Here is a 26,165-nt window from a genome sequence, read left to right on the forward strand (position 1 = left end):
TCACACAAGTCCCGTACTCGTTTTCCAATGCTGCTACCACCACCAGGGTCAGGAGAAATTGAACTTCTTTTATCAACCAGTTCTCCAGTCCAGTGAGGAAAAGTGCACTTCTTTTAAACAGGACATATGCCGTTTGTGACCCTGGTCGTCTGTAATGCTCTGGTACATCTTGTCAGGCACGTCCTGCAGCTATGAGGAAAACATGCTTGAAAGGATCGGTTGAATTATCGGGTTGAGTGGAGTCAACCTTGTGACTCTATGTCCTTGTCTATGTGCCCGTCTCGCCACACTGAAGGGTGGCGTCATGCTAATCCTGGATCACATTTGTGTAATTGAATTTTCCTTATTTAGCCAGGATAGTCCACTCAGTAACAATTACCACTGTGTTCCAGGGAGTCCTGGGTTCCATGGAATCAATAAAAACATACACGTCACATCAAGGTTTACTCTATAACACGCCATACACAGAAGCATATACTACATGTGCAGTAGCATACATACAAAAGCAAGATCACATTACATCTACTAGATGCGTGTACTGCTCTTCTCGTCTCCTCTCCTTGTCTCCTTCCAGATTGCAGACTATAAAGACTAGTTTCATTTGCTAACTAAGGAAAGAGGGTATGAGTATAGGGTTAGTCAAGCTCAGGATCAAGTGTTACATGAAAGAAGACTACGCTCTCTACCAAGATGACAACCGAGATCCTATAATTTGTGAATAACAGGATCTCTGACACACAGTCAGTCAGAGATGCCATGGAGTTGGCGCAGCCATCTGGTCTCTCCTGGCTGGTGTCTCCGTAGTAAGTTCTTGATGAATCATTGGGTTTTCTGCTCTTTGTGCTGTCTGTCTGGTGACTTGTAATGACGAACTGCCAGCCCTGGGCCTAGCTGGTCCAATGTGCTACAGTGACAGGACCAGCCTGCCTGGCAGCCTGCCGACCCACACTGCCCTCGGTGATGGTGAAGGGATGGAGGGACAGCGATCAGGAGCTGTGGCCACTGTCCATGTAAGTCTGCAGCGGTTCGGCTCAATATATGAGGGCTCAGACAAGGAGCTGCAGCAGGGGAACCTGATGTACCTCATTGATGTGTCAGCTTGGCCAAGCACCCTGCGATCGCTGTGGGAGTGAGTGTATTAAGTGGCGTTTTGATGTTGTCATTCTGTCAACACCGGTGCCCAAAAAGACCCTTGGCTCACTGAGAAATGGCCCGTAAATCCAATGTATTCTGTCAACACCGGTGCCCAATAAGACCCTTGGCTCACTGAGAAATGGCCCGTAAATCCAATGTGTTTGTTGGATGCTTGATTCATTTGAACAAATGTTTGTTGTCAGCGGAAGTGGATGGAAGTTGAGCTGCACAGATGCAGGACTGATGGTAGGATTATGGGAATACAGGGTGTGTGTGTGTACAATGCAGTCGCACTGACTATGATTATTTGCAAACAAAATACAATTATTGTGGATAGTCTGATTAATATGATAGTTTGATTAAGACCTTCACATGCTTTGAAAGAAGAACGATTTCCCTAATAATTCTGTTGAAGAACTATTTCCCTCATAATCCTGTTTACATGGCCACATCTGAAATCAAGCTACTTGATGGACTTTGATAAATGCAGAAAATCTCAATAAAAATAAGAGTTCTACCACTGCGACCATGTTATTTTTGGGAAGCCTATTTGATTCCGAGTTCAGACGGTACAGTGCATTCGGAAAGTATTCAGACCCCTTGACTTTTTCCACGTTTTGTTACATTACTGCCTTATTCTAAAATGGATTAAATAAAACAAAATCCTCATCAATCTACACACAATACCCCATAATGACGAAGCAAAAGCAAGTTTTTAGAAATGTTTGCAATAAATTGCAATAAATTAAAAACTGAAATATCTTATTTACATAAGTATTCAACCCCTTTGCTATGAGACTCGAAATTGAGCTCCTGTGCATCCTGTTACCATTGATCATCCTTGATGTTTCTACAACTTGATTGTGGTAAATTCAATTGATTGGACATTATTTGGAAAGGCACACACCTGTCTATAAGGTCCCACAGTTGACAGTGCATGTCAGAGCAAATACCAAGCCTTGAGGTCAAAGGATTTGTCTGTAGACAGGATTACGTTGAGGCAAAGATCTGGGGAAGGGTACTAAAACATTTCTGCAGCACTGAAGGTGTTCAAGAACACAGTGGCCTCCATTATTCTTCAATGGAAGAATTTTGGAAACCCCAAGACTCTTCCTAGAGCTGGCCGCCCGGCCAAACTGAGCAGTCGGGGGAGAAGGGCCTTGGTCAAGGAAGTGGCCAAGAACCCAATGGTCACTCTGACAGAGCTCCAGAGTTCCACTGTGGAGATGGGAGAACCTTCCAGAAGGACAACGATCTCTGCAGCACTCCACCAATCAGGCCTTTATGGTAGAGAGGTCAGACGGAAGCCACTCCTCAGTAAAAGGCACATGACAGCCCATTTGGAGTTTGCCAAAAGGAAGCTAAAGGACTCAGACCATGAGAAACAATATTCTCTGGTCTGATGAAACCAAGATTGAACTCTTTGGCCTGAATGCCAAGTGTCATGTCTGTAGGAAATATGGCACCATCTCTACGGTGAATCATGGTGGTGGCAGCATCATACTTTGGGAATGTTTTTCAGCGGCAGGGACTGGGAGACTAGTCAGGGTTGAGGGAAAGATGAACGGAGCAAAGTACAGAGAGATCTTTGATGAAAACCTGCTCCAGAGTGCTCAGGATCTTAGACGGGGGCGAAGGTTAACCTTCCTACAGAACAACAATCTTAAGCACACAGCCAAGACAACACAGGAGTGGCTTCGGGACAAGTCTCTGAATGTCCTTGAGTGGCCCAGCCAGAGCTCGGACTTGAACCCGATGGAACATTTCTGGAGAGACCTGAAAGTAGCTGTGCAGCGGCACTCCCTATCCAACCTGACAGAGCTTGAAAGGATCTGCAGAGAAGAATGGGAGAAACTCCCCAAATACAGGTGCGCCAAGCTTGTAGCGTCAAACCCAAGAAGAATTGAGGCTGTAATCGCTGCCAAAGGTGCTTCAGCAAAGTACCGAGTAAAGGGTCTGAATATAAATGTGATTTAAAAAAATAAATAAAAATTTGCTTCATCATTATGGGCTATTGTGTGTAGATTTGAGGGCAAAAAAATTATTTAATACATTTTTAGAATAAGGCTGTAATGTAACAAAATGTGGGAAAATTTAAGGAGTCTGAATGCTTTCCGGATGCACTGTATATAAACGTTTTTATGTGAAAATGTCTTCAAAGATGGATACTTTCAGTTGTTCCGAACTCACTTCACTGGCGCTAAAGAGGGAGGCTCTTGGCTGGTTTTAGTACACGCACATGTTAAGATAAGCAGAGTAAGGTGTTTGCATGACTAATGCTATACTCGGCCTACTGCCATAATCAGTTTAATATCGAATTATTAGTGTGCATTTTAAACAAACGCTTTGATTTACCTCATTTTGGTAGCGCAAGACAACTCCCCCTTTTGTCATACCTCTAAAACAATAGAGCTGATTAGTTTTGTGTAGCAGACCCCGATGTGACTTCCTGTCCCGTTTCCTGAAACACAGGAAGTTAGAAGGGTGGACAGTGTGTGTGAATGTGCGCGCGTGGACGTGCACCACTGTACAGGCTGAGGGGAAGGGCCACTCCAAAGAAAACCCTAAATCAAAGGGTACTGAGACAACCATGTTGTGTTTGCGTGCCTGTATCTAACACTAACTTTTCATTGAGTAGAGTTCTGAAATACAGATCAGGCTTGTTACAGTACACATTGGACTAATAAACCTTGTTTTTGTCTCTCGTGTCTTCTGGCTCCTTCCAACACCGTTGATAAACTACCCCATCTTTTATTCATCACCTAGTTCTCCTCCTCCTCGGAGTGCTGCCTGCGCCGTACGTAGGTCACTGGAGTGTGTGGAGGGAGCTAGCTGCATCTCCTTTGAGCTTTAAGTGCCTCTTACACACAAAAGGACTGCAGTTCAAAAGAGTTGGAGCATAATAGTAGCTGCTCCACTCAGATGACCTCCTATAGGAGTCGTTTTTTCCCCCCAGCTTAACTAGGTCTCCTCATATCACTATAATGTGATCCATCAGTTAATTTGTAAAGCAATAGCTCAACCATATCAAGTCACAACATGACCGGCGTAGAGCGCCATCTGATGTATGTGTGCTCTGGTAAGACGGTGGTATTATGCCAGGGCTGAAAAAAGAAAGCAGGGCATCTCAACCTACGATGACTCATATTTCTAAGGCTTTGGGTCTGTAGGCGGGCGCTTGAACCCTGTCTTCCACTCTTCTTTCCCACTCACTCTCTTCTCTCATCTATCTCCTCTGTTGAGGAGCTGTTCTTCGGGCTGTGGCTCTCCTCTCTGCTGCAGCTGGTGGTATGGCTGGGTGTAGCCCCTATCTGGCCTTTCCTGCCAGGATGACGTTATGCTTGGATCCCCGTGGCTGCTGACAGGGTCAGGACCCAGGGCCTGGCCCAGAGCCAGAGACAGGGGGGGCTGGGTAGTGGATGTCAGGACTGACAGTGGTCCCCTGGGTGGGATCCTGGCCCAGAGCCAGAGACCGGGGGCTGGGTAGTGGATGTCAGGACTGACAGCGGTCCCCTGGGTGGGATCCTGGCCCAGAGACAGGGGGGGCTGGGTAATGGATGTCAGGACTGACAGCGGTCCCCTGGGTGGGGTCCTGGCCCAGAGACAGGGGGGGCTGGGTAGTGGATGTCAGGACTGACAGTGGTCCCCTGGGTGGGGTCCTGGCCCAGAGCAAGAGACCGGGGGGGCTGGGTAGTGGATGTCAGGACTGACATCGGTCCCCTGGGTGGGATCCTGGCCCAGAGACAGGGGGGCTGGGTAGTGGATGTCATGACTGACAGTGGTCCCCTGGGTGGGATCCTGGCCCAGAGCCAGAGACAGGGGGGGGCTGGGTAGTGGATGTCAGGACTGACAGCGGTCCCCTGGGTGGGATCCTGGCCCAGAGCCAGAGACCGGGGGGGCTGGGTGGCGGATGTCAGGACTGACAGTGGTCCCCTGGGTGGGATCCTGGCCCAGAGACAGGGGGGCTGGGTATTGGATGTCAGGACTGACAGCGGTCCCCTGGGTGGGGGTCCTGGCCAGAGCCAGAGACAGGGGGACTGGGTAGTGGATGTCAAGCCTGAAACAGTTAAAGTAATACAATTAAGATAGGTTGTCTTGGTAAGACATCAAATCAATGCATTCTTATGGTAAGAGATATCTAAGTAGCATCAAAAAAAAATTGCAGTGTAACTAATATGTTAATTTTTATTGCCTGGCGCCATGGTAACTTCCGCAATATTCCGTAATTTATGCTTAAGGACCTGTCATCAAGTTAACACCCCGTGTGTAAAAGCATCACATGAAAACAGGCATTTGATCAAATAAGACTTTTTCATTGCCGTACCAGTCTGCCTCGATCTCCGGCCAAACCGCTGCTCCTCGGCGTTCCGCCACCTGGTGGTTGCTATGTTTAACTGCATGCTCCCCTGAAATGGACCTTTCAGTCAGAATGTATTTGCATCCCATTTGGCACCCTATTCTTTCATCTGGGTCCATATGGCTCTGGTCAAAAGTAGTGCATTCTATAAGGAATAGGGTCCCATTTGGGACAAATCCTACACTACTGGTATCCCCAGACAGTCAGTATTCAAGGCAGTCTTTCTGTACGCATGATCACCTTTTTTTCTCATCTGTTCAACAAATGGCTGTGTGCGACGCCTCTTTCTCATCAGCATGTGTGTTGTTCTGTCATCCAGGTCTATACCTGGCTGGGTTCGTTGTTTGCCCTCTCTGCTGGTTGTATACAGTACATTGAGCAGTATGCTCCGGAGCTGATGGCTGTTTGTTTCCTCCTTCATCAGATCTGAACATGGAGTACAACCCTTCAGACCATCCCAGAGCCAGCACCATATTCCTCAGCAAATCCCAGACAGATGGTGAGTGTCCCTCTCCTCTCACTCTTTCATTTTCAATCTCTCCGCTCTCTCTAGTACGTTGCACTCTCTCTTTTTAGTTTTTCAATCTCTCTCTCTCTCACCTCTCTCCTTTTCAATCTCTCTCTCTCTCTCTCTCTCTCTCTCTCTCTCTCTCTTCTCTCTCTCTCTCTCTCTCTCTCTCTCTCTCTCTCTCTCTCTCTCTCTCTCTCTCTCTCTCTCTCTCTCTCTCTCTCTCTCTCTCTCCTCTCTCTCCTCTCTCCTCTCTCTCTCTCTCTCTCTCTCTCCTCTCTCCTCTCTCCTCTCTCCTCTCTCTCCTCTCTCCTCTCTCTCTCTCTCCTCTCTCTCTCTCTCTCTCTCTCTCTCTCTCTCTCTCTCTCTCTCTCTCTTCTCACTATCTTTCTTTTTTTAATCTCTTTTCATTTCTCTCTCGCCCTCCTTTTCCATCCCACTCGCTCTCTCCCTCCCTCACTCTCTTCCTCCCACTCTCTCTCTCTGAACACTAACTTCTCCACTACGCTGAGTCATGGATATTATCTGTGGCACTATGAATCCTTTTCGTAAAAAACCTTATTTTCTAAGCGAATCCATTTTTACAGTGCGAGAAGTCGACGTCTGCAGGAATGAATTGAAGTCACAGATGCCGATCGTGTTCAAACTATGATAACGGTTTAATCAAATGAATTTCTCATTTCTCATCTCATGCCTTGCAGCGTGGATGATTTGGCATACAGCTCATGTGTAGCCGACCGCGGGTTGACGTCGTAGTAAAGTATTGCTTTAAGCGCTGTAGATAATTACCGTTTTGTGAGGTGCTTTCTTTGTTATGTAACAGTCTACTGTCCTAGTTAGTGATGGCTGTGTCCCAAATGGGTTCCTATTCCTTTAACTGTACACTATGTAGGAAACGGGGTGCCGTTTGGGATGCAGGCTCATTGATGCAATATGAGAAAGATAGAAGACAGGAATCCAACTGCATTTGTTACTTGTCCCTTTTTTACGTTGCTAGTTAAATAGATATATGTAGAGACCGCTTCAACTTTGTCTTTTTCAGTTCCCGTCCTCAATAAGAAAGGTAAGTAGGAGTTGGTGTAGGCTGGTGTGACGGGTGCGTGTTTGGCTTGTGTTTTGGGGTATAGCCCTGCTCTGTCGTCTCAAGCTGTATGCTTCTGACGGGAACACCGCAATATGGTTTTGCAGCAGATTTGTGTGTGTGTGTGTGTGTGTGTGTGTGTGTGTGTGTGTGTGTGTGTGTGTGTGTGTGTGTGTGTGTGTGTGTGTGTGTGTGTGTGTGTGTGTGTGTGTGTGTGTGTGTGTGTGTGTGTGTGTGTGTGTGTGTGTGTGTGTGTGTGTACAGCATATGTGTTCATATTTTGTGGATTATTGTAAGCTGTGCTCAGATGTAAAGCTTTACCTCCTGCATGACGCGTGTTATCTGTACAAACCTAGCCACTTCTGCTAAAACTGGAATGTACCGATGAGACATTCTCGCACACATACGCACACCCAGCACCTCTGTGCCTTTTTAAGAAGCACAATCCGAGTTTCCCAGCTAGATCAATATTTGAACATGTAAAAATGTTTGACGCCTTGTGTTGCATACGCTCGCTTCCACGCTTTATTTTAGAATGTGCACAGCCATGATTCCTCACAGGGTTTAGGTGTGTGTGTGTTTGTGTGAGCTGATTGTGTAGCAAGGTGCCAGAGCTTCACTATGTCAGCGTTGTGTATCTCGTCCTGCCCTGCTTCTTGGCCATGCAGCTCTCTTTCTATGTCGCTACGTCACTCACACACACCCACTGGATCTCCGTCACCCAATCAGAGCGGCTTCCATACTTGGAGTCAACCCATCAATCGCAGCAAGGCCCAATGAGGAATCATTAGACTACTGATAAACAGTGTGAAGGCCCTGTATTCACCACATGAATACAATGACATGATTGAATTAAAGCAAGACAGCGAAGTGGCGCTATAGTTATAGACATGACAATACTAGCGTGAATGAACTATTTAGATTTGATGTAATCCCCAGAGGATTTTTTCAGGGGCAAACTCATGAAAGGATTAATTAAGCAATTAACTCAATTGCTTTGCTTTCTGCTTTCACACAGTTCAGAGTGCTAAACGTGATGTTAATTTAGGGCCTTTGAGGAATGAAAAGCAGTTGTATTACCCCACAGCCGTTCATCTATGTCAGAAATGAGCATAGGTGTCATTTTGAAGGAAATGTTGAGTTGTCGCGATTATTTGCTTTGAGCGATATGTTTTTAAAAATTAAGTTCCCACAAAGCTGATATTGAAAAATGGCCAATCCATATAGTGCAGAACAGCCTTGGGATTGACTGCCCCCTGTCAGTAATGGCTGTGTACTGCAACCTGCCTTGACCCCTATCAGCGTGTGTTTCAACTCCAGGGGATGAACTCTGCTCAATCTTGTGTGCTTAATCATTGACTGTTGCCATGCTGTCACTGATTTCATCTCGCTCTCTCTCAATTTGCAGTGCGAGAAAAACGGAAGAGCATCTACATCAATCATGTGAGTGTCAATCTCAGATTGGACGCCATATTGAATATAATGCTGTATTTGCATAGATGATGATGCTGATGAAATCGTTGGCGTTTGCATGGTAATATGCTATGCTTTGTCATTGATTTGAGTCAGGTCATTGATGTATGCCCTACTGAATAGAGAATATTTGGTTAGCAAGTGTTCCTCTGTCATATGTCAGACTGCATTATTTCTTTGAGCACATGATTGTTCCTGTGATTTTGTTTATGAAGATTTTAATCAACTTTATTATTTTGCAAGTTAACACACATTTCGGAGAACAAGGTAAAGTATTTTGTATCCCTGGCATTTGTGTGTTTAGATATAGATTTATTCTAGATGTGCCTGTTATATCCACTCCTGTCTCTTTTGTCATCTGAGTACGGAAGCAAAGTGTATGTATGTATGTATGTATGTATGTATGTATGTATGTATGTATGTATGTATGTATGTATGTATGTATGTATGTATGTATGTATGTATGTATGTATGTATGTATGTATGTATGTATGTATGTATGTATGTATGTATGTATGTATGTATGTATGTATGTATGTATGTATGTATGTATGTATGTATGTATGTATGTATGTATGTACAGGTAAATGCCAAAATAAAGGAAACACCAACATAAAGTGTCTTAACCATGAGCCAGAACAGTTTTTTATTTTTTTTGAACCTTTATTAAACTAGGCATATCAGTTAAGAACAAGTACATATTTACTGGGGTGCTGGAAATCACACACAGAAGGAGCAGTATGGCTGGTGGCATTGTCATGCTGGAGGGTCATGTCAGGATGAGCCTGCAGGAAGGGTACCACATGAGGAAGGAGGATGTCTTCCCTGTAACGCACAGCATTGAGATGGCCTGCAATGACAACAAGCTCAGTCCGATGATGCTGTGACATACCGTCCCAGACCATGACGGACCCTCCACCTCCAAATCGATCTCGCTCCAGAGTACAGGCCTCAGTGTAACGCCCATCGGTGACGTTGTTGCCGGTGATGTCTGGTGAGGACCTGCCTTACAACAGGCCTACAAGCCCTCAGTCCAGCCTCTCTCAGCCTATTGCTGACAGTCTGAGCACTGATGGAGAGATTGTGCGTTCCTAGAGTAACTCGGGCAGTTGTTGTTGTCATCCTGTACCTGTCCCGCAGGTGTGATGTTCGTATGTACCGATCCTGTGCAGTTGTTGTTACACATGGTCTGCCACTGCGAGGACGATCAGCTGTCCGTCCTGCTGTCTCCCTGTAGCACTGTCATAGGCATCTCACAGTACGGACATGGCTATTTATTGACCTGGCCACATCTGCAGTCCTCATGCCTACTTGCAGCATGCCTAAGGCATGTTCACGCAGATGAGCTGGGACCTGGGCATCTTTCTTTTTCTGTTTTTCAGAGTCAGTAGGAAGGCCTCTTTAGTGTCCTAAGTTTTCATAACTGTGACCTTAATTGCCTATCGTCTGTAAGCTGTTAGTGTCAGTCTGTTAACGACCGTTCCACAGGTGCATGTTCATGAATTGTTTATGGTTCATTGAACAAGCATGGGAAACGGTGTTTAAACCCTTTACAATGAAGAGCTGTGAAGTTATTTGAATTTTTACTAATTATCTTTGAAAGACAGGGTCCTGAGAAACGGACGTTTCTTATTTTGAGTTTAGATTCTACAGTGTCTGGACTCTATTGGAGGGATGTGACACCATTGCTCCACGAGAAATTCCATCATTTGGTGTTTTGTTGATGGTGGTGGAAAACACTGTCTCAGCGCTCCAGAATCTCCCATAACTGTTCAATTGGGTTGAGATCTGGTGACTGAGACCGCCTTGGCATTTGGCTTTCATCGTTTTCATGCTCGCCTAACCATTTCAGTGACGACTCGCGCCCTGTAGATGGGGGAGTTGTCATCCTATGGGGGCATAGCCATGGTAGCCAAAATAATATCCTGCCCAGCATTTTTATACAAGAATGATGGAATGTTAATTGCTTAATTAACTAAGGGCCCGCACCTGTGTGGAAGCACCTGCTTTGAATATACTTTGTATCCCTCATTTACTCAAGTGTTTCCTTTACTTTTGGCAGTAACCTGTATGTCTGTCTATATAAATCATGCTGATTGTACATGACATGCTGTACTAGGTTGATGAGATTAATAGAGTGAAAGGGTTGGTGATTGGCTGATATAAGCCATCTCAATGTGCAGTAGACTGATGGATTAAAGTAGAAGCTACTGTTTTTAGCGAAACCCATTCCGTCTGTATGTGTACAGTATGTCTCACTCGTATACAACCACAAAGCAGGGTTATTAGCTGGTCTACAGCAGTTGTTTCAAGGCTTTTTACAGGACCTGCTGTGAGTGTGCGCATGCCTGTATGTTTTGTGTGTGGATGCATGCGTTCTAGCCTGCCTGCGTGTGTGTGTGTGTGTGTGTGGACATAACAGTAACAGCGTGTGATGTGTGTGTGTTTCAGCACCATGCGGCTCCAGTCAGACGGAAGTACAGCTCCTGTTCCACCATTTTCCTAGATGACAGCACCGTCAGTCAGCCTAACCTCAAATACACCATCAAGTGGTAGGTTAATCACCAATCAGTCAGTCAACCAATGAATCCATTAAAATGTAGTTCTGTTGTGTTTGTAAGAATTCTGTATGCAGTTATCATTGTGAAAGACTAAATTGCAAATGAAATTGTAACTTCATTGTAATGATTTGTCTTTACAGTGTAGCCCTGGCGATATACTACCACATAAAGAACCGGTAAGAATGACCTGTTCGGATGGGGCAAAAAACAAACAAAAGATGACTATTGTAAAATATACTATGTCTGTCAAATGTACTGTATATTGTATGTATAAGCTGAAAGTAGAAGTCGAAGAGTTATTGTCCCTTAGTTTACTCCAATTAGTGGAGGGATGGTAGGGTTAGAGGTAAATAATGAAGGAAAATATATTTGGGAAGAGAAAAAATAAGTCGGAAGTTTACATACACTTAGGTTGGAGTCATTAAAACTTGTTTTTCCACGACGCCACAATTATTTTGTTAAACTATAGTTTTGACAAGTTGATAAGGACATCTACTTTGTGCATGACACAAGTCATTTTTCCAACATTGTTTACAGACATATTATTTCACTTATAACTCACTGTATCACAATTCTAGTGGGTCAGAAGTTCACATACACTAAGTTGACTGTGCATTTAAACAGCTTGGGAAATTCCAGAAAATGATGTCATGGCTTTAGAAGCTTCTGATAGGCTAATTGACATAATTTGAGTTAATTGGAGGTGTACCTGTGGATGTCTTTCAAGGCCTACCTTCTAACTCAGTGCCTCTTTGCTTGACATAATGAGATAATCAAAGGAAATCAGCCAAGACTAAAGAAAAAAAAATGTGTAGACCTCCACAAGTGTGGTTCATCCTTGGGAGCAATTTCCAAACGCCTGAAGGTACCATGTTCATCTGTACAAACAATAGTAGGCAAGTATAAAAACCATGGGACCACACAACCGCCCACCCCAAAAAAAGAAAAGAAGGAATGATCTGTCACATTAGAATCAACCTCTCCTAGCACTATTGCAGAGCCAGCCCCCCCCCCCCCCGTCACTGAAGGTTATTACATTCTATTTGGACATCCAGCATCAATAATGGGTGAGGGGGGGGGTCACACATAAAAGTCAGCCTTTGATAACACGAACAGTCCCCCATTGCCCCCCTGGCATGAGTCCAGAATTCCACTCTTTAGAAGTCTAGTACTTTAGGTACTGTGAGTATGTGTCTGAAATGACGCCCTTTTCCCTTTCTAGTGTACTATATTTGACCAAGGCCCATAGGGCTATTGTCAAAAGTAGTGCACTACGTAGGGAATAGGGCGCCATGTGAGACACCATTCTGAGTGTTCTGTGGCATGGTGGATCAATGTGCCTTTCAAACAGAGTGGCGAGGTCACTGAGGCTGTGTTCCCCTATTGGTCTACAGCCTGACTGACTTTGTAGAGGATCGAAACAGCATCCCTCTCCTCAGTCAAAACAGTCAAAGCCACAGGGTGTTAGTGAACGAGCCTCCGTACTTGGGTCTGGTGACTGGTTACTGTCATCACTTGTCATTCAGCAACTGACCTGCGTGGCCTTTTTTTTGTCATTCCAGGGAGATCGATGGGAGAATGGTATTAGATATTTTTGATGAAAAGCTGCATCCACTTACGGTAAGACTTTTGTAGTTATATTTAATACATTATGGATATGCCTGTGTATTAGGCAGCCCAATTCTGATGATTTTGACACTAAATGGTCTTTAGATCAATTGAGAATTGGGCTGTTCCCATGTTTCATTACTATATTATCCGTCTCTTTGCTCCTCTGTTGATGACAGAAATCTGAGATTCCTGCGGACTATGAAAAGCACGACCCGGAGCAGAAACAGATCTATCGCTTCGTCCGGACGCTGTTCAGTGCAGCCCAGCTCACTGCAGAGTGTGCTATCGTCACACTAGTGAGTGACATGGTCATCACACCCTGCCACACAACACTAGGAGGGAGTGTTGCTCCCATTTAATAACATCTTAACTAAATGGCACCATATTTCCTATATAGTACACTACTTTTGACCCGGGCCCATAGGGCTATATATGGAATAGGGTGCAAGTTGAGGTACATCACTGTCATTTTGGACCTACTTGTCCTTGTTCAGGTCAAGTTAAAGTACATGGGTTTTTCTAAACACTGAGGATTTCCTACACTGGACAGCTTGTTATAACTTATTAATAATAATCTGCATAAAATGTTCATGTCAAGATACAGTATGTGGCCGAGGGATCATAGCTATATTCAATAATTTCGCGAGTTGATTAAAATGTTTAATCCTTTTATCATGTTTGGTGTCTTAAAGGATTTGTCCAATATCTACCAAATGGCAACCTATTCCTTATGTAGTTCACTGCTTTCAACCAGGGCCTTTCAGCAGTAAACCACCCAAAAACAGCAGGTGTTATTGGGGTGGAGCATAGACTAGTGGTTAGAACGTTGGGCCAGTAACTGAAAGGTTGCTAGATCGAATCCCCGAGCTGACAAGGTATCTGTCGTTCTGCGCCTGAACAAGGCAGTTAACATATTGTTCCTAGAATTTGTTCTTAACTGACTTGCCTAGGTTAAATTTTAAAAACTAAAAGTAAAAATTGAGATGGATGGAAGATGTTTCCGAGCAGAGTGGAGAGGTGTTCTGCTCTACAATGGTTTACACGGAGTACACAAACCATTAATAACGTGTCCGTGACTACGGAAAGTATTCAGACCCCTTGAATTTCCCCACATTTTGTTAGGTTATGCCTTATTCTAAAATTGATTAAATAGTTTGTTTTCTTCATCAATCTACACACAATGCCCCATAATGATAAAGCAAAAACATGTTTTTAGGTATTTTTGCTAATTAATTAAAAATTAAAAACTGAAATATCACATTTACATAAGTATTCAGACCCTTTACTCGGTAGTTTGTTGAAGCACCTTTGACAGCGATTACAGCCTTGAGTCTTCTTGGGTATGATGCTTCAAGCATGGCACACTTTCATTTGGGGAGTTTCTCCCATTCTTATCTGCAGATCCTCTCAAGCTCTGTCGGGTTGGATGGGGAGCATTACTGCACAGCTATTTACAGGTTTAAGTCCGGGCTTTGGCTGGGCCACCTAAGGACATTCAGAGACTTGTCCCGAAGCCACTCCTGCGTCATCTTGGCTGTGTGCTTAGGGCCCTGGTCCTGTTAGACTGGGGCGATGGTTCAGCTTCCGAGGTCGTGAGCGCTCTGGAGCAGGTTTTCATCAAGGATCTCTCTGTACTTTGCTCCGTTCATCTTTACCTCGATCCTGACTAGTCTCCCAGTCCCTGCCGCTGAAAAACATGCCTACAGCATGATGCTGCCACCACCATGCTTCACCGTAGGGATGGTGCCAGGTTTCCTCTAGACATGACACTTCGCATTCATGCCAAAGAGTTCAATCTTGGTTTCATCAGACCAGAGAATCTTGTTTCTCATGGTCTGCCCCAAGAGGGCTGTCATGTGACTTCCATCTGGTCACTCTACCATAAAGTCCTTATTGGTGGAGTGCTGCAGAGATGGTTGTCCTTCTGGAAGGTTCTCCCATCTCTACAGAGGAACTCTAGAGCTCTGTCAGAGTGACTATCGGCTTCTTGGTCACCTCCATGACCAAGACCCTTCTCCCCTGATTGCTCAGTTTGGCCGGGCGGCCGGCACTAGGAAGAGTTTTGTTGGTTTCAAACTTCTTCCATTTAAGAATGATGGAGGCCAATGTGTTCTTGGGGACCTTCAATGCTGCAGAAAACTTGTGGTACCCTTCCCCAGATCTGTGCCTCGGTACGATCCTGTCTCGGAGCTCTATTGACAATTCCTTCAACCTCATGGCTTGGTTTTTGCTCTGACATGCACTGTCAGGTGTGTGCCTTTCCAAATCATGTCCAATCAATTGAATTTACCACAGTTGTAGAAACATCTCAAGGATGATCAATGAAAACCGGATGCACCTGAGCAAAATGTTTTGTCTCATAGCAAAGGGTCTGAATATTTACATGTAATAAATTTGCAAAAAAATGATAACCTGTTTTCGCTTTGTCATTATGGGTATTGTGTGTAGATTGCTGAGGATTTGTATTTATTTAATCCATTTTATAATAAGGCTGTAACATAATAACATTTTGGAAAAAGTCAAAGGGTCTGAATTCTTTCCAAAGGCACTGTACAGTATGTCATGGAGGTGTTCTTAATGTTTTGTGTAAACCATTGTAGAGCAGAACACCTCCCCACTCTGCTTGGAAACGTCCTCCATCCATCTCAATAACACCTGCTGTTTTTTTTGGTTTACTGCTGAGAGGCCCTTGTTGAAAGCAGTGAACTACATAAGGAATGGGTTTTCCATTTGGCATGCAGCCCCGACCTGATGGCGCTTTGTTCTCTGGCCCTGAGATGTGTGGTCCTCCTGTGGTGTTCTGACACTCCATTGTCTGGTTATGACTTCACTGGCCTGTCATCTCTGTCACTTGGGATGATCTGATCTGGTTTCCACACACACACACACACACACACACACACACACACACACACACACACACACACACACACACACACACACACACACACACACACACACACACACACACACACACACACACACACACACACACACACACACACACACACACACACACACACACACACACACACACACACACCGCGCGCCTGGCCCACAGACTGTCCCATTGACTCTCCCATTGGCCCCACACCCTAGAGGGAAAACAGGGATGGATGCCGACAGTAATTGAATAGGGAACAGGACCAGTTTCAGCATTCAGCATTCATCCTCTGAGACGCTATATGAATACAGGCACTGGAGGGGTGATGTTGTGCTGGGTGGGTGGGTGGTGTTTTACTTTACATACTGCCAGTGGTTAACAACACAATGTTTCCATGTTGGGAGCGTTTCCGTCTTCACTGTGTGAAGCCATGACAGGGATGCCGCTGTGCATCACAAGGCAAACTCTCCAGAAATGTGGGTGTCACGTACCCTGCCACCTCCGCTTTATGTAATTCTACGCTCACATTTCCAACAAGTTGTTTTGTGTAGAAGACTAGCTGTGTATCTAGGCTTAGGTTTAGGTGAATCTAGATGTACAATCTGAAGCTGTAGGTGAGAGATGAAGTCTGTGGACAATAGAGGAACGGAGCACAGTCCTTGGAGACTGCTGGATGGAATAACTGAATTGCGTACTCTATTAGCAAGTCTGACGCATGCAGTACAGGCCTCTAGATTCACAACCCACCTACCACATAGCACGGACTGTGTCTTAAGACAGACAAAACACATTTCCCCAAGGAAATGACTCAATTATGATACATGGAGAGAATATAAAAGAAACGGCTGTAAATTAGACTACTCCCAATATATTGTGCCTAACGGTTCAGTGCATTTTTTTATTCACTGACGAACTGAATGGAGACTGTGGCTTCGATAATGGAAAGGCTTTTTGATTGACGTATATTTGACGAGAAAGCTCAGAGAAACTGCATTACATCAGGTTTTGACAAGGTCTGTTATTTTGGCTTTGTGGAGACGGAATGCCAGGGGAGTTTGGAATGGAACATTCATTCCAGAATCTATTCAGCCACACAGAGACGAGGGTAATTATCTGGATCCGAAGTAATTATCTTAGATGAGGAAGAACTGTACTGTATATTGTTGTTCATGCATCATCTGGGAAATGTCCATTTGTTATTTGAATTATTCACAATTCAACAAGATTCTTGTTTTTGCTCCAATTATGTATTGAATTGAGTCTATTGGAGTTTTATCACGCACCAGACCAGAGGATAGTTGAGGAATGTCTTTGACGTCAGACATCTTTTAAAAGGAGGACTGTCTTTGACATCTATTTCTTTAACTCTCCCAGGTGTACCTGGAGCGCCTGTTAACTTATGCAGAGATAGACATCTGCCCAGTCAACTGGAAGCGTATCGTCCTGGGAGCCATCCTGCTGGCGTCCAAGGTGTGGGACGACCAGGCTGTGTGGAACGTAGACTACTGCCAGATCCTCAAAGACATCACCGTGGAGGACATGTGAGTCTGGAACAGTTTGACCCCAGTCCATTAAGCACACTAACCCAGATCAACCAGCAGCCCAGCTAGTCCATCTAACAGTTTTCGGCAGAAGCTACAGGTTAAATCTGTCTCCTTTTTACAACAGACTTGTCCTTATGCAAATAGACAGGGTATAGACAGTCTATTGTAGGATGCATGCATGTATGCATGCATAATAACAGAATACATGATCTCATGTAGGGATAGGCATCTCATGTAGGTACATGTGCATTTGCAGGGCACAACTAAAAAGAAACCAAGCCAAGCATCACACTGATAGGCATGAGTACTCGAACGGATGTCAAAGCTCGATTTCTAACCAGAGATGGTGTAAAACTATTTAGTGGAATGCTCGTTCATTTGCCCTGACTCTAGTTTTCCATTTGTACATGTGCATTTGCAGGGCACAACTAAAAAGAAACCAAGCCAAGCATCACACTGTTCTTCTCCCTAAATTCCCTTTCCACTCCGTGTCTCATTCACTCAGTTGTGTTCCACCCGCTCCCTACACAGGTGTGCTGAGATGGCACACAAGCTCCCCGTTAGGCCTACAGAAATACATGCCTACAACAACACATCTAACTGATGGGATACACAAGCTCCCGTTAGGCCTACAGAAATACATATGTACAACAACACATCTAACTGATGGGATACACAAGCTCCCGTTAGGCCTACAGAAATACATGCCTACAACAACACATCTAACTGATGGGATACACAAGCTCCCGTTAGGCCTACAGAAATACATGCCTACAACAACACATCTAACTGATGGGATACACAAGCTCCCCTACAGAAATACATGCCTAGATGGGATACCTAGGCCTAGAAATACATGCCTACAACAACACATCTAACTGATGGGATACACAAAATACATGCCTCCAACACATCTAACTGATGGGATAGGCCCTACAGAAATACATGCCTACAACAACACATCTAACTGATGGGATACACAAGCTCCCCTACAGAAATACATGCCTAGGCCTACAGAAATACATGCCTACAACAACACATCTAACTGATGGGATACACAAGCTCCCGTTAGGCCTCTAACAGAAATACATGCCTACAACAACACATCTAACTGATGGGATACACAAGCTCCCGTTAGGCCTACAGAAATACATGCCTACAACAACACATCTAACTGATGGGATACACAAGCTCCCGTTAGGCCTACAGAAATACATGCCTACAACAACACATCTAACTGATGGGATACACAAGCTCCCGTTAGGCCTACAGAAATACATGCCTACAACAACACATCTAACTGATGGGATACACAAGCTCCCGTTAGGCCTACAGAAATACATGCCTACAACAACACATCTAACTGATGGGATACACAAGCTCCCGTTAGGCCTACAGAAATACATGCCTACAACAACACATCTAACTGATGGGATACACAAGCTCCAGTTAGGCCTACAGAAATACATGCCTACAACAACACATCTAACTGATGGGATACACAAGCTCCCCGTTAGGCCTACAGAAATACATGCCTACAACAACACATCTAACTGATGGGATACACAAGCTTCCCCGTTAGGCCTACAGAAATACATGCCTACAACAACACATCTAACTGATGGGATACACAAGCTAAATTCCTTGCCAAATGATGATAGTCATTTCAAAATGGACTGGTTGATCGAAGTATGAAAATATGTGTTCCAACAACGAGCTGCAGTTTTGGAATAATTGCTTCCAGTCTGGTTTCTACTTCCGATACTTTGCGAACTGCTAGTGCCATTTAGAATTGTTTAGCCTAGGCAATAACCCTCCCTAAACATAGACCGGTTCCACACTGAATATATGCCAAAACATTAGTTTGGTAAAGACAGAGCGTATTTTCATCAGAATCATTAAGAAGATGCCTACTCACAAAAGGGATGTTGTAGCTGTAATTCCTCACCGTACAGTGTTCAATGTGAAATTGTTCATCCATTTACAAAATTCCAAAATGTTTTTCTAATGATCAATTAGCCTTTTAAAAATGATAAACTTGGATTAGCTAACACAATGTGCCATTGGAACACAGGAGTGATGGTTGCTGATAATGGGCCTCTTTACGCCTATGTAGGTATTCCATAATAAAAAAAATCTGTCGTTTCCAGCTACAATAGTCATTTACAACATTAACAATGTCTACACTGTATTTTGGATCAATTTGATGTTATTTTAAGACAGAAAATGTGCTTTTCTTTCAAAAAGTGACCCCAAACTTTTGAAAGGTAGTGTTTACTTTTTCAGCATAAATCAAATGTCTGTATATCATCAGTGATTTTTACATTTTGTTTAAAAAAAAAAATTGTCTTTCAACTCACCAAATGGAGCACATCTCTTCGCACTGGCAACCGTTTTCCTTTGTAAAAATATTCTGTTATATTTTATTCTGTTATATTACATAATGTTTTTTTACTATAAAATATGTGCTTTTTGACTGATAAAGGCTCAGGAAATAAGGGCATCTTGTCTGCTAAATTAATAAAACAAGGCTATGCCATTGCACAGCCAAGCAAGGGTCACTGCTGATGTTCCTGCCTTTTGAAGATTGTGTTCCACGATATAATATAACCAGTTGATATTACAGTTTCAATAAATGAATCTTAAATGGCACTTTCTTTTTTATTGACTTATCTATATCTTTTTATATATACAGTTGAAGTCAGAAGTTTGCATACACCTTAGCCAAATATATTTAAACTCAGTTTTCACAATTCCTGAGATTTAATCCAAGTAAAAATTCCCTGTCTTAGGACAGTTAGGATCCCCACTTTATATTAAGAATGTGAAATGTCAGAATAATAGTAGAGTGATTTATTTCAGCTTTTATTTCTTTCATCACATTCCCAGTGGGTCAGAAGTTTACATACGCTCAGTTAGTATTTGGTAGCATTGCCTTTAAATTGTTTAACTTGGGTCAAACGTTTTTGGTAACCTTCCACTAGCTTCCCATAATAAGTTGGGTGAATTTTGGCCCATTCCTCCTGACAGAGTTGGTGTAACTGAGTCAGGTGTGTTGGCCTCCTCGCTCGCACACACTTTTTCAGTTCTGCCCACACATTTTCTATAAGATTGAGGTCAGGGCTTTGTGGTGGCCACTTCAATACCTTGACTTTGTTGTCCTTAAGCCATTTTGCCACAACTTTGTAAGTATGCTTGGGGTCATTGTCCATTTGGAAGCCCCATTTGCGACCAAGCTTTAACTTCCTGACTGATGTCTTGAGATGTTGCTTCAATACATCCATATAATTTGTTTTCCTCATGATGCCATCTATTTTGTGAAGTGCACCAGTCACTCCTGCAACAAAGCACCCCCCAACATGATGCTGCCACCCCCGTGCTTCATGGTTGGGATGGTTTTCTTCGGCTTGCAAGCCTCACCCTTTTTCCTCCAAACATAATGATGGTCATTATGACCAAACAGTTCTATTTTTGTTTCATCAGACCAGAGGACATTTCTCGAAGAAGTACGATCTTTGTCCCCATGTGCAGTTGCAAACCGTAGTCTGGCTTTTTTATGGCGGTTTTGGAGCAGTGGTTTTTTTCTTGCTGAGCGGCCTTGCAGGTTATGTTGATATAGGACTTATTTTTACTGTGGATATATATACTTTTGTACCTGTTTCCTCCAGCATCTTCACAAGGTCCTTTGCTGTTGTTCTGTGATTGATTTGCACTTTTCGCACCAAAGTGAGTTCATCTCTAGGAGACAGAACCCGTTCTCCTTCCTGAGCGGTATGACGGCTGCATGGTCCCATGGTGTTTATACTTGCGTACTATTGTTTATACAGATGGTACCTTCAGGCGTTTGGAAATTGCTCCTAAGGATGAACCAGACTTGAGGAGGTCTATATATTTTTTTCTGATGATGATGTCAAGCAAAGAGGCACTGATTTTGAAGGTAGGCCATGAAATACATCCACAGGTACACCTCCAATTGACTCAAATGATGTCAAGGGGGCGGCAGGGTAGCCTAGTGGTTAGAGCGGTGGACTAGCACCCGGAAGGTTGCAAGTTCAAACCCCCGAGCTGACATGGTACAAATCTGTCGTTCTGCCCCTGAACAGCCACTGTTCCTAGGCCGTCATTGAAAATAAGAATTTGTTCTTAACTGACTTGCCTAGTTAAATAAAGGTAAAATAAAACAATTAAAAATAAATAAATTAGCCGATCAGAAGCTTCTAAAGCCATGACATCATTTTCGGGAATTTTTCAAGCTGTTTAAAGGCACAGTCAACTTGGTGTATGTAAACTTCTGACCCACTGGAATTGTGATACAGTAAATTATAAGTGAAGAGATCTGTCTGTAAACAATTGTTGGAAGAATTACTTGTGTCATGCACAAAGTAGATGTCCTAACCGACTTGCCAAAACTATAGTTTGTTAACCAGAAATTTGTGGAGTGGTTGAAAAATGAGTTTTAATGACTCCAACCTAAGTGTATGTAAACTTCCGACTTCAACTGTGTGTATATATATCTATACACACACATTCACACACACACACACACAACATGTGGAGTAAGTCAAGGGGTATGAATACTTCAGATGAATTTTATTTTAGTACTCGGAAATAATAATTCAAACAGTAAAAAAAAAAAAATGTAATTGTCAAATGCCCATCCCTAATCTCATGCTCTACTGCCAACCCCACTCAGTGCTGGGAACAGTCGGGGACAAATGCCCATCCCTAATCTCATGCTCTACTGCCAACCCCACTCAGTGCTGGGAACAGTCGGGGACAAATGCCCATCCCTAATCTCATGCTCTACTGCCAACCCCACTCAGTGCTGGGAACAGTCGGGGACAAATGCCCATCCCTAATCTCATGCTCTACTGTTAACCCCACTCAGTGCTGGGAACAGTCGGGGACAAATGCCCATCCCTAATCTCATGCTCTACTGCCAACCCCACTCAGTGCTGGGAACAGTCGGGGACAAATGCCCATCCCTAATCTCATGCTCTACTGCCAACCCCACTCAGTGCTGGGAACAGTCGGGACAAATGCCCATCCCTAATCTCATGCTCTACTGCCAACCCCACTCAGTGCTGGGAACAGTCGGGGACAAATGCCCATCCCTAATCTCATGCTCTACTGCCAACCCCACTCAGTGCTGGGAACAGTCGGGGACAAATGCCCATCCCTAATCTCATGCTCTACTGCCAACCCCACTCAGTGCTGGGAACAGTCGGGACAAATGCCCATCCCTAATCTCATGCTCTACTGCCAACCCCACTCAGTGCTGGGAACAGTCGGGGACAAATGCCCATCCCTAATCTCATGCTCTACTGCCAACCCCACTCAGTGCTGGGAACAGTCGGGGACAATTGCCCATCCTTAATCTCATGCTCTACTGCCAACCCCACTCAGTGCTGGGAACAGTCGGGGACAAATGCCCATCCCTAATCTCATGCTCTACTGCCAACCCCACTCAGTGCTGGGAACAGTCGGGGACAAATGCCCATCCCTAATCTCATGCTCTACTGTTAACCCCACTCAGTGCTGGGAACAGTCGGGGACAAATGCCCATCCCTAATCTCATGCTCTACTGCCAACCCCACTCAGTGCTGGGAACAGTCGGGGACAAATGCCCATCCCTAATCTCATGCTCTACTGCCAACCCCACTCAGTGCTGGGAACAGTCGGGGACAAATGCCCATCCCTAATCTCATGCTCTACTGCCAACCCCACTCAGTGCTGGGAACTGTCGGGGACATTTTGCGTTGTGAACTCAGAATAATCTTGATATGGGGTGTTTTGGAATCAGGCATGACTCCGGTCTGCTTTCCCCAGTCTGGTGCCCAGGGCTGGGGCTTGGGTATAGGGCTGCGACAGGGGCTGGACCTGAGACTGGGGCTAGGGTTGAGGCTAGAGCTTGAGCTGAGATTAGGGCTGGGCCAGGGGCTGGGGTCTTGAGCTGTGGTTGGGACTGGGGTGTTTTCAGACAGGCGGTATCTGCGGCATGGGTACAGTCTGAAGTCTCATAGCCTGGTAGACAATAGTTAACTAAGGCCACAGGCCACTGGGGTTTTGACCTCCTTACCCAAAATGAATCACAAACAGACTATGTGGATTATTTAGAGACGTTATCTGACACCTTGAATGTGTAGCCACCAGTAAACCTCCTGACCCATCCTGAGTACACAGTTAGTTTTAAGACTGCTTGTTGTCACGACCCCCTCTCAGTGGGCTCATAGAACATAGCCCTGAACCCAAAACAAATGCATGAGATTCTTTCTCTTGGTCTCTCTCTCTCTCTCTCTCTCTCTCTCTCTCTCTCTCTGAGGAGGAGTAGGAGGAGGAGAGGAGTTTTATTAGGCAGAGCCTCCACCACTCCACTGCTGGCTAAATTTAGCTTGTCTGTTGCTGCATGAATTAGAATATCTATGTAGTTGGTGAGAAAAGCCCGATGCTTGGTGTAGCAGACGTCTTTAACCTTGTGAATCAAAGACCGGGGCTTTGCTACAGAGACACAGACTGACAAATTAGGCTGTCGGTCAGGGGAAACGATCAACTGAAACCAATCAAAGCTAAGCTGCAACCACAGTTAATTGACTTGATACCATGGAGTCTGTAATTTTGTATAATTCTAAAAGCTTAGCACATAAGACAGTTGGTGACGTCTCTTTTTCAGTTGTTTTAGTTCTTCTTAAACATCAGTTCAAGACACTGACCGGTGATCATTTCTTTCTTTCTCTCTCTCCGTCTCTCTCTCTCTCCGTATGAAGGAATGAGCTGGAGCGTCAGTTTCTGGAGCTGCTGCAGTTCAACATCAACGTTCCGTCTAGTGTTTACGCTAAGTACTACTTTGACCTGCGCTCCATGGCCGAGGCCAACAACCTCAGCTTCCCTCTGGAGCCACTGAGCAGGGACAAGGCTCAGAAACTAGAGGTGAGTCGCAGTGGCGCATACAGCCGCTGCTTCTCCACCATCCCGTCAGCTGTGAGGATGCTGATCTTGTTTTCGTTGACAGCATTCAAAGAACCTACACAATGCTACTTGTTTATAGACACTGCTACCACTGCTACTACTGTCATCGCCAACTAATTGAAGCCTCTTTGAAAACGGCATGTACAATTTCTTATCATTCATTTGTGCTCCAGAGGGAGCTTTTCTCCTTCCCCTTTCATCAAGATATTAACTCTGTAAAACATGGCTGGAGGATGCACAAACACAATGGCTAGATATAGCCTGCTAATTAGTGGGCAGTGAGCACAGTGTGCATTTGACAGAGGTGGTGGTGTGTTCTCTGCGTTCGTTTTGTGTCTGACGGAGGACGTGAGGCGGCATTCGTTGCCATGTAATTATCTCCCCAGCAGCACCAGCGACCCCCTTCTCTCCCATCCGCTCTTCCTCCTCATCCCTCCTTCCTCCCCTTCCCCTCATCCCCCTGCCTCTCCGCTGGGCAATTAAGGTCTGAAATGAGCCCTTGTGGTGTGGATGCTGGTTGAGGCGTCGTGTCGTTCTCCGTTCTCTGTCAGTGGAGCTGTAACAGTACTGCTTATCTGCTGGTACACTGATCACTGGAGAGGGAAACAGGCAGAGTTTCGGATCGTATTCGATATTGATCTGACTTGTTAAAGAAATGCCACCAAAGATGATGATAATAATAAGTGATCTTGCTCTGTTTCAGAGCAGAATTATGAATTTCCCTACATTTGTGTTATTAGACTTCCATTGTAGTTTATGTAGCTCTGTGTACATGAACATTAAAGTTAATTGTGTTTTATATTATTCTATGTCTTATTGTGCATTTTTCTATGTCTCAGGCCATCTCCAGGTTGTGTGATGACAAGTATAAAGACTTGAGGAAAGCGGCCAAGAAGAGGTCTGTGAGTGCAGACAATCTGACGGTGGTGAGGTGGAATCCGGCCATCATATCCTAACAGCGTCCTTCGCCACCAGGAGGAGGACAGCGCATCCACCATGACGGAGACATGACATGGCTGCCTGGCCTGGGAGGTCAAGGGTTAGGGCAGGAGAACTTAGACTCAGAACTCAGTTGTCCAGTTGCGTCTGTGTGGTTTGTTTCACACAGAAATGACCTGCTGGCACCTTTGTGGATAATAAGTATTATTGTTGCTCTGATGGTCCACTTGTGTACTGTACATACAAGATGTCCCTCTGGTTGTCTGAAGTTGAACTTGAGTCCTACAGGTGACTTGGTGACCAATGGCAGAAGAGCAGTGGCCAGATGGGAAGAGATTAAAAGAACATTGGGAAAGATCAAGAGACAGTGGAAAGATTTGAAGAATCCTAGAATAATAGCCCATAAACTCAATCAAAAGCATTCCAATAGCCATTTTAAAGGTTGACTGTCTTGTATAGAGAAGAAATCGCTCGGGTATACTGCACATTCCTATCATTTTCAAGGATTTCAGCAAATTCCTCTCTAAAGCACAATGCTTTTTTCCCAGGTAACAGGCAAACCTAATTTGTACACATTCCTGAAATATGGAAATGTCTCTACTTCCTTGGAGGCAGTAACAAGAGCTCATCAAGTGTTATTCTTACTGTGTTTGGTTGCAATGAAATCAAACTGCCAAAACCTCAAGGGTTTTTCTTTCTCTGTAACGTTCAACAAACTGCACCTGTGTTTGCGTTTAAAATGGCAACTGTTTTGTATTAACATTTACATAAAGACACCAAGAGAGGGAAAGTGAAGTGAGAGATACACAGTAAAGGAAGACGGACATTTGAAGAATAACTTAATTAGGGCGATAAGACTGATAAATGAAGTTCAGTTGAAGGTGAACAAAATGATCTTTATCTTTAATTGCATTCCCTTCTATCTCTAGCTATACCAATTTGCCACTGAGTGATGATTGTCTAAAACTATTTCACACATTAGTTCTATCTCTCTTTCTCATGGCCAAAATGATACAGGCTGCGTCCCCAAAATGGCACCCTTTCCACTATATAGTGCACTACTTTTGACCAGGGCCCATAGGGTAGCCATTTGGGATACTACCACAG

General features: G+C 44.3%; 1 protein-coding gene across 4 annotated transcripts in view; it reads left to right on the forward strand.

Annotated features, from left to right (window-relative positions):
- ccny (cyclin Y) overlaps positions 1-25,737 on the forward strand; it is a 60,331-nt gene extending 34,594 nt beyond the window's left edge. The window contains exons 2-12 of one of the 4 annotated variants that reach the window (XM_046292408.1): positions 5,916-5,990; positions 7,042-7,062; positions 8,489-8,523; positions 8,797-8,820; positions 11,005-11,105; positions 11,255-11,290; positions 12,677-12,734; positions 12,902-13,021; positions 16,984-17,150; positions 23,918-24,080; positions 24,959-25,737. In XM_046292408.1, coding sequence (XP_046148364.1) covers positions 5,916-5,990; positions 7,042-7,062; positions 8,489-8,523; positions 8,797-8,820; positions 11,005-11,105; positions 11,255-11,290; positions 12,677-12,734; positions 12,902-13,021; positions 16,984-17,150; positions 23,918-24,080; positions 24,959-25,075 — 917 coding nt within the window. In that variant the 3' untranslated portion in view covers positions 25,076-25,737. The remainder of the gene's footprint in view (positions 1-5,915; positions 5,991-7,041; positions 7,063-8,488; positions 8,524-8,796; positions 8,821-11,004; positions 11,106-11,254; positions 11,291-12,676; positions 12,735-12,901; positions 13,022-16,983; positions 17,151-23,917; positions 24,081-24,958) is intronic. The other 3 variants (XM_046292410.1, XM_046292409.1, XM_046292411.1) reach the window with 3 other exon arrangements.
- Positions 25,738-26,165: the final 428 nt, after the last annotated feature.

This window comes from Oncorhynchus gorbuscha, linkage group LG12 (assembly GCF_021184085.1).
Source record: "Oncorhynchus gorbuscha isolate QuinsamMale2020 ecotype Even-year linkage group LG12, OgorEven_v1.0, whole genome shotgun sequence".
In the NCBI taxonomy this organism is placed as follows: Eukaryota; Metazoa; Chordata; class Actinopteri; order Salmoniformes; family Salmonidae; genus Oncorhynchus; species Oncorhynchus gorbuscha.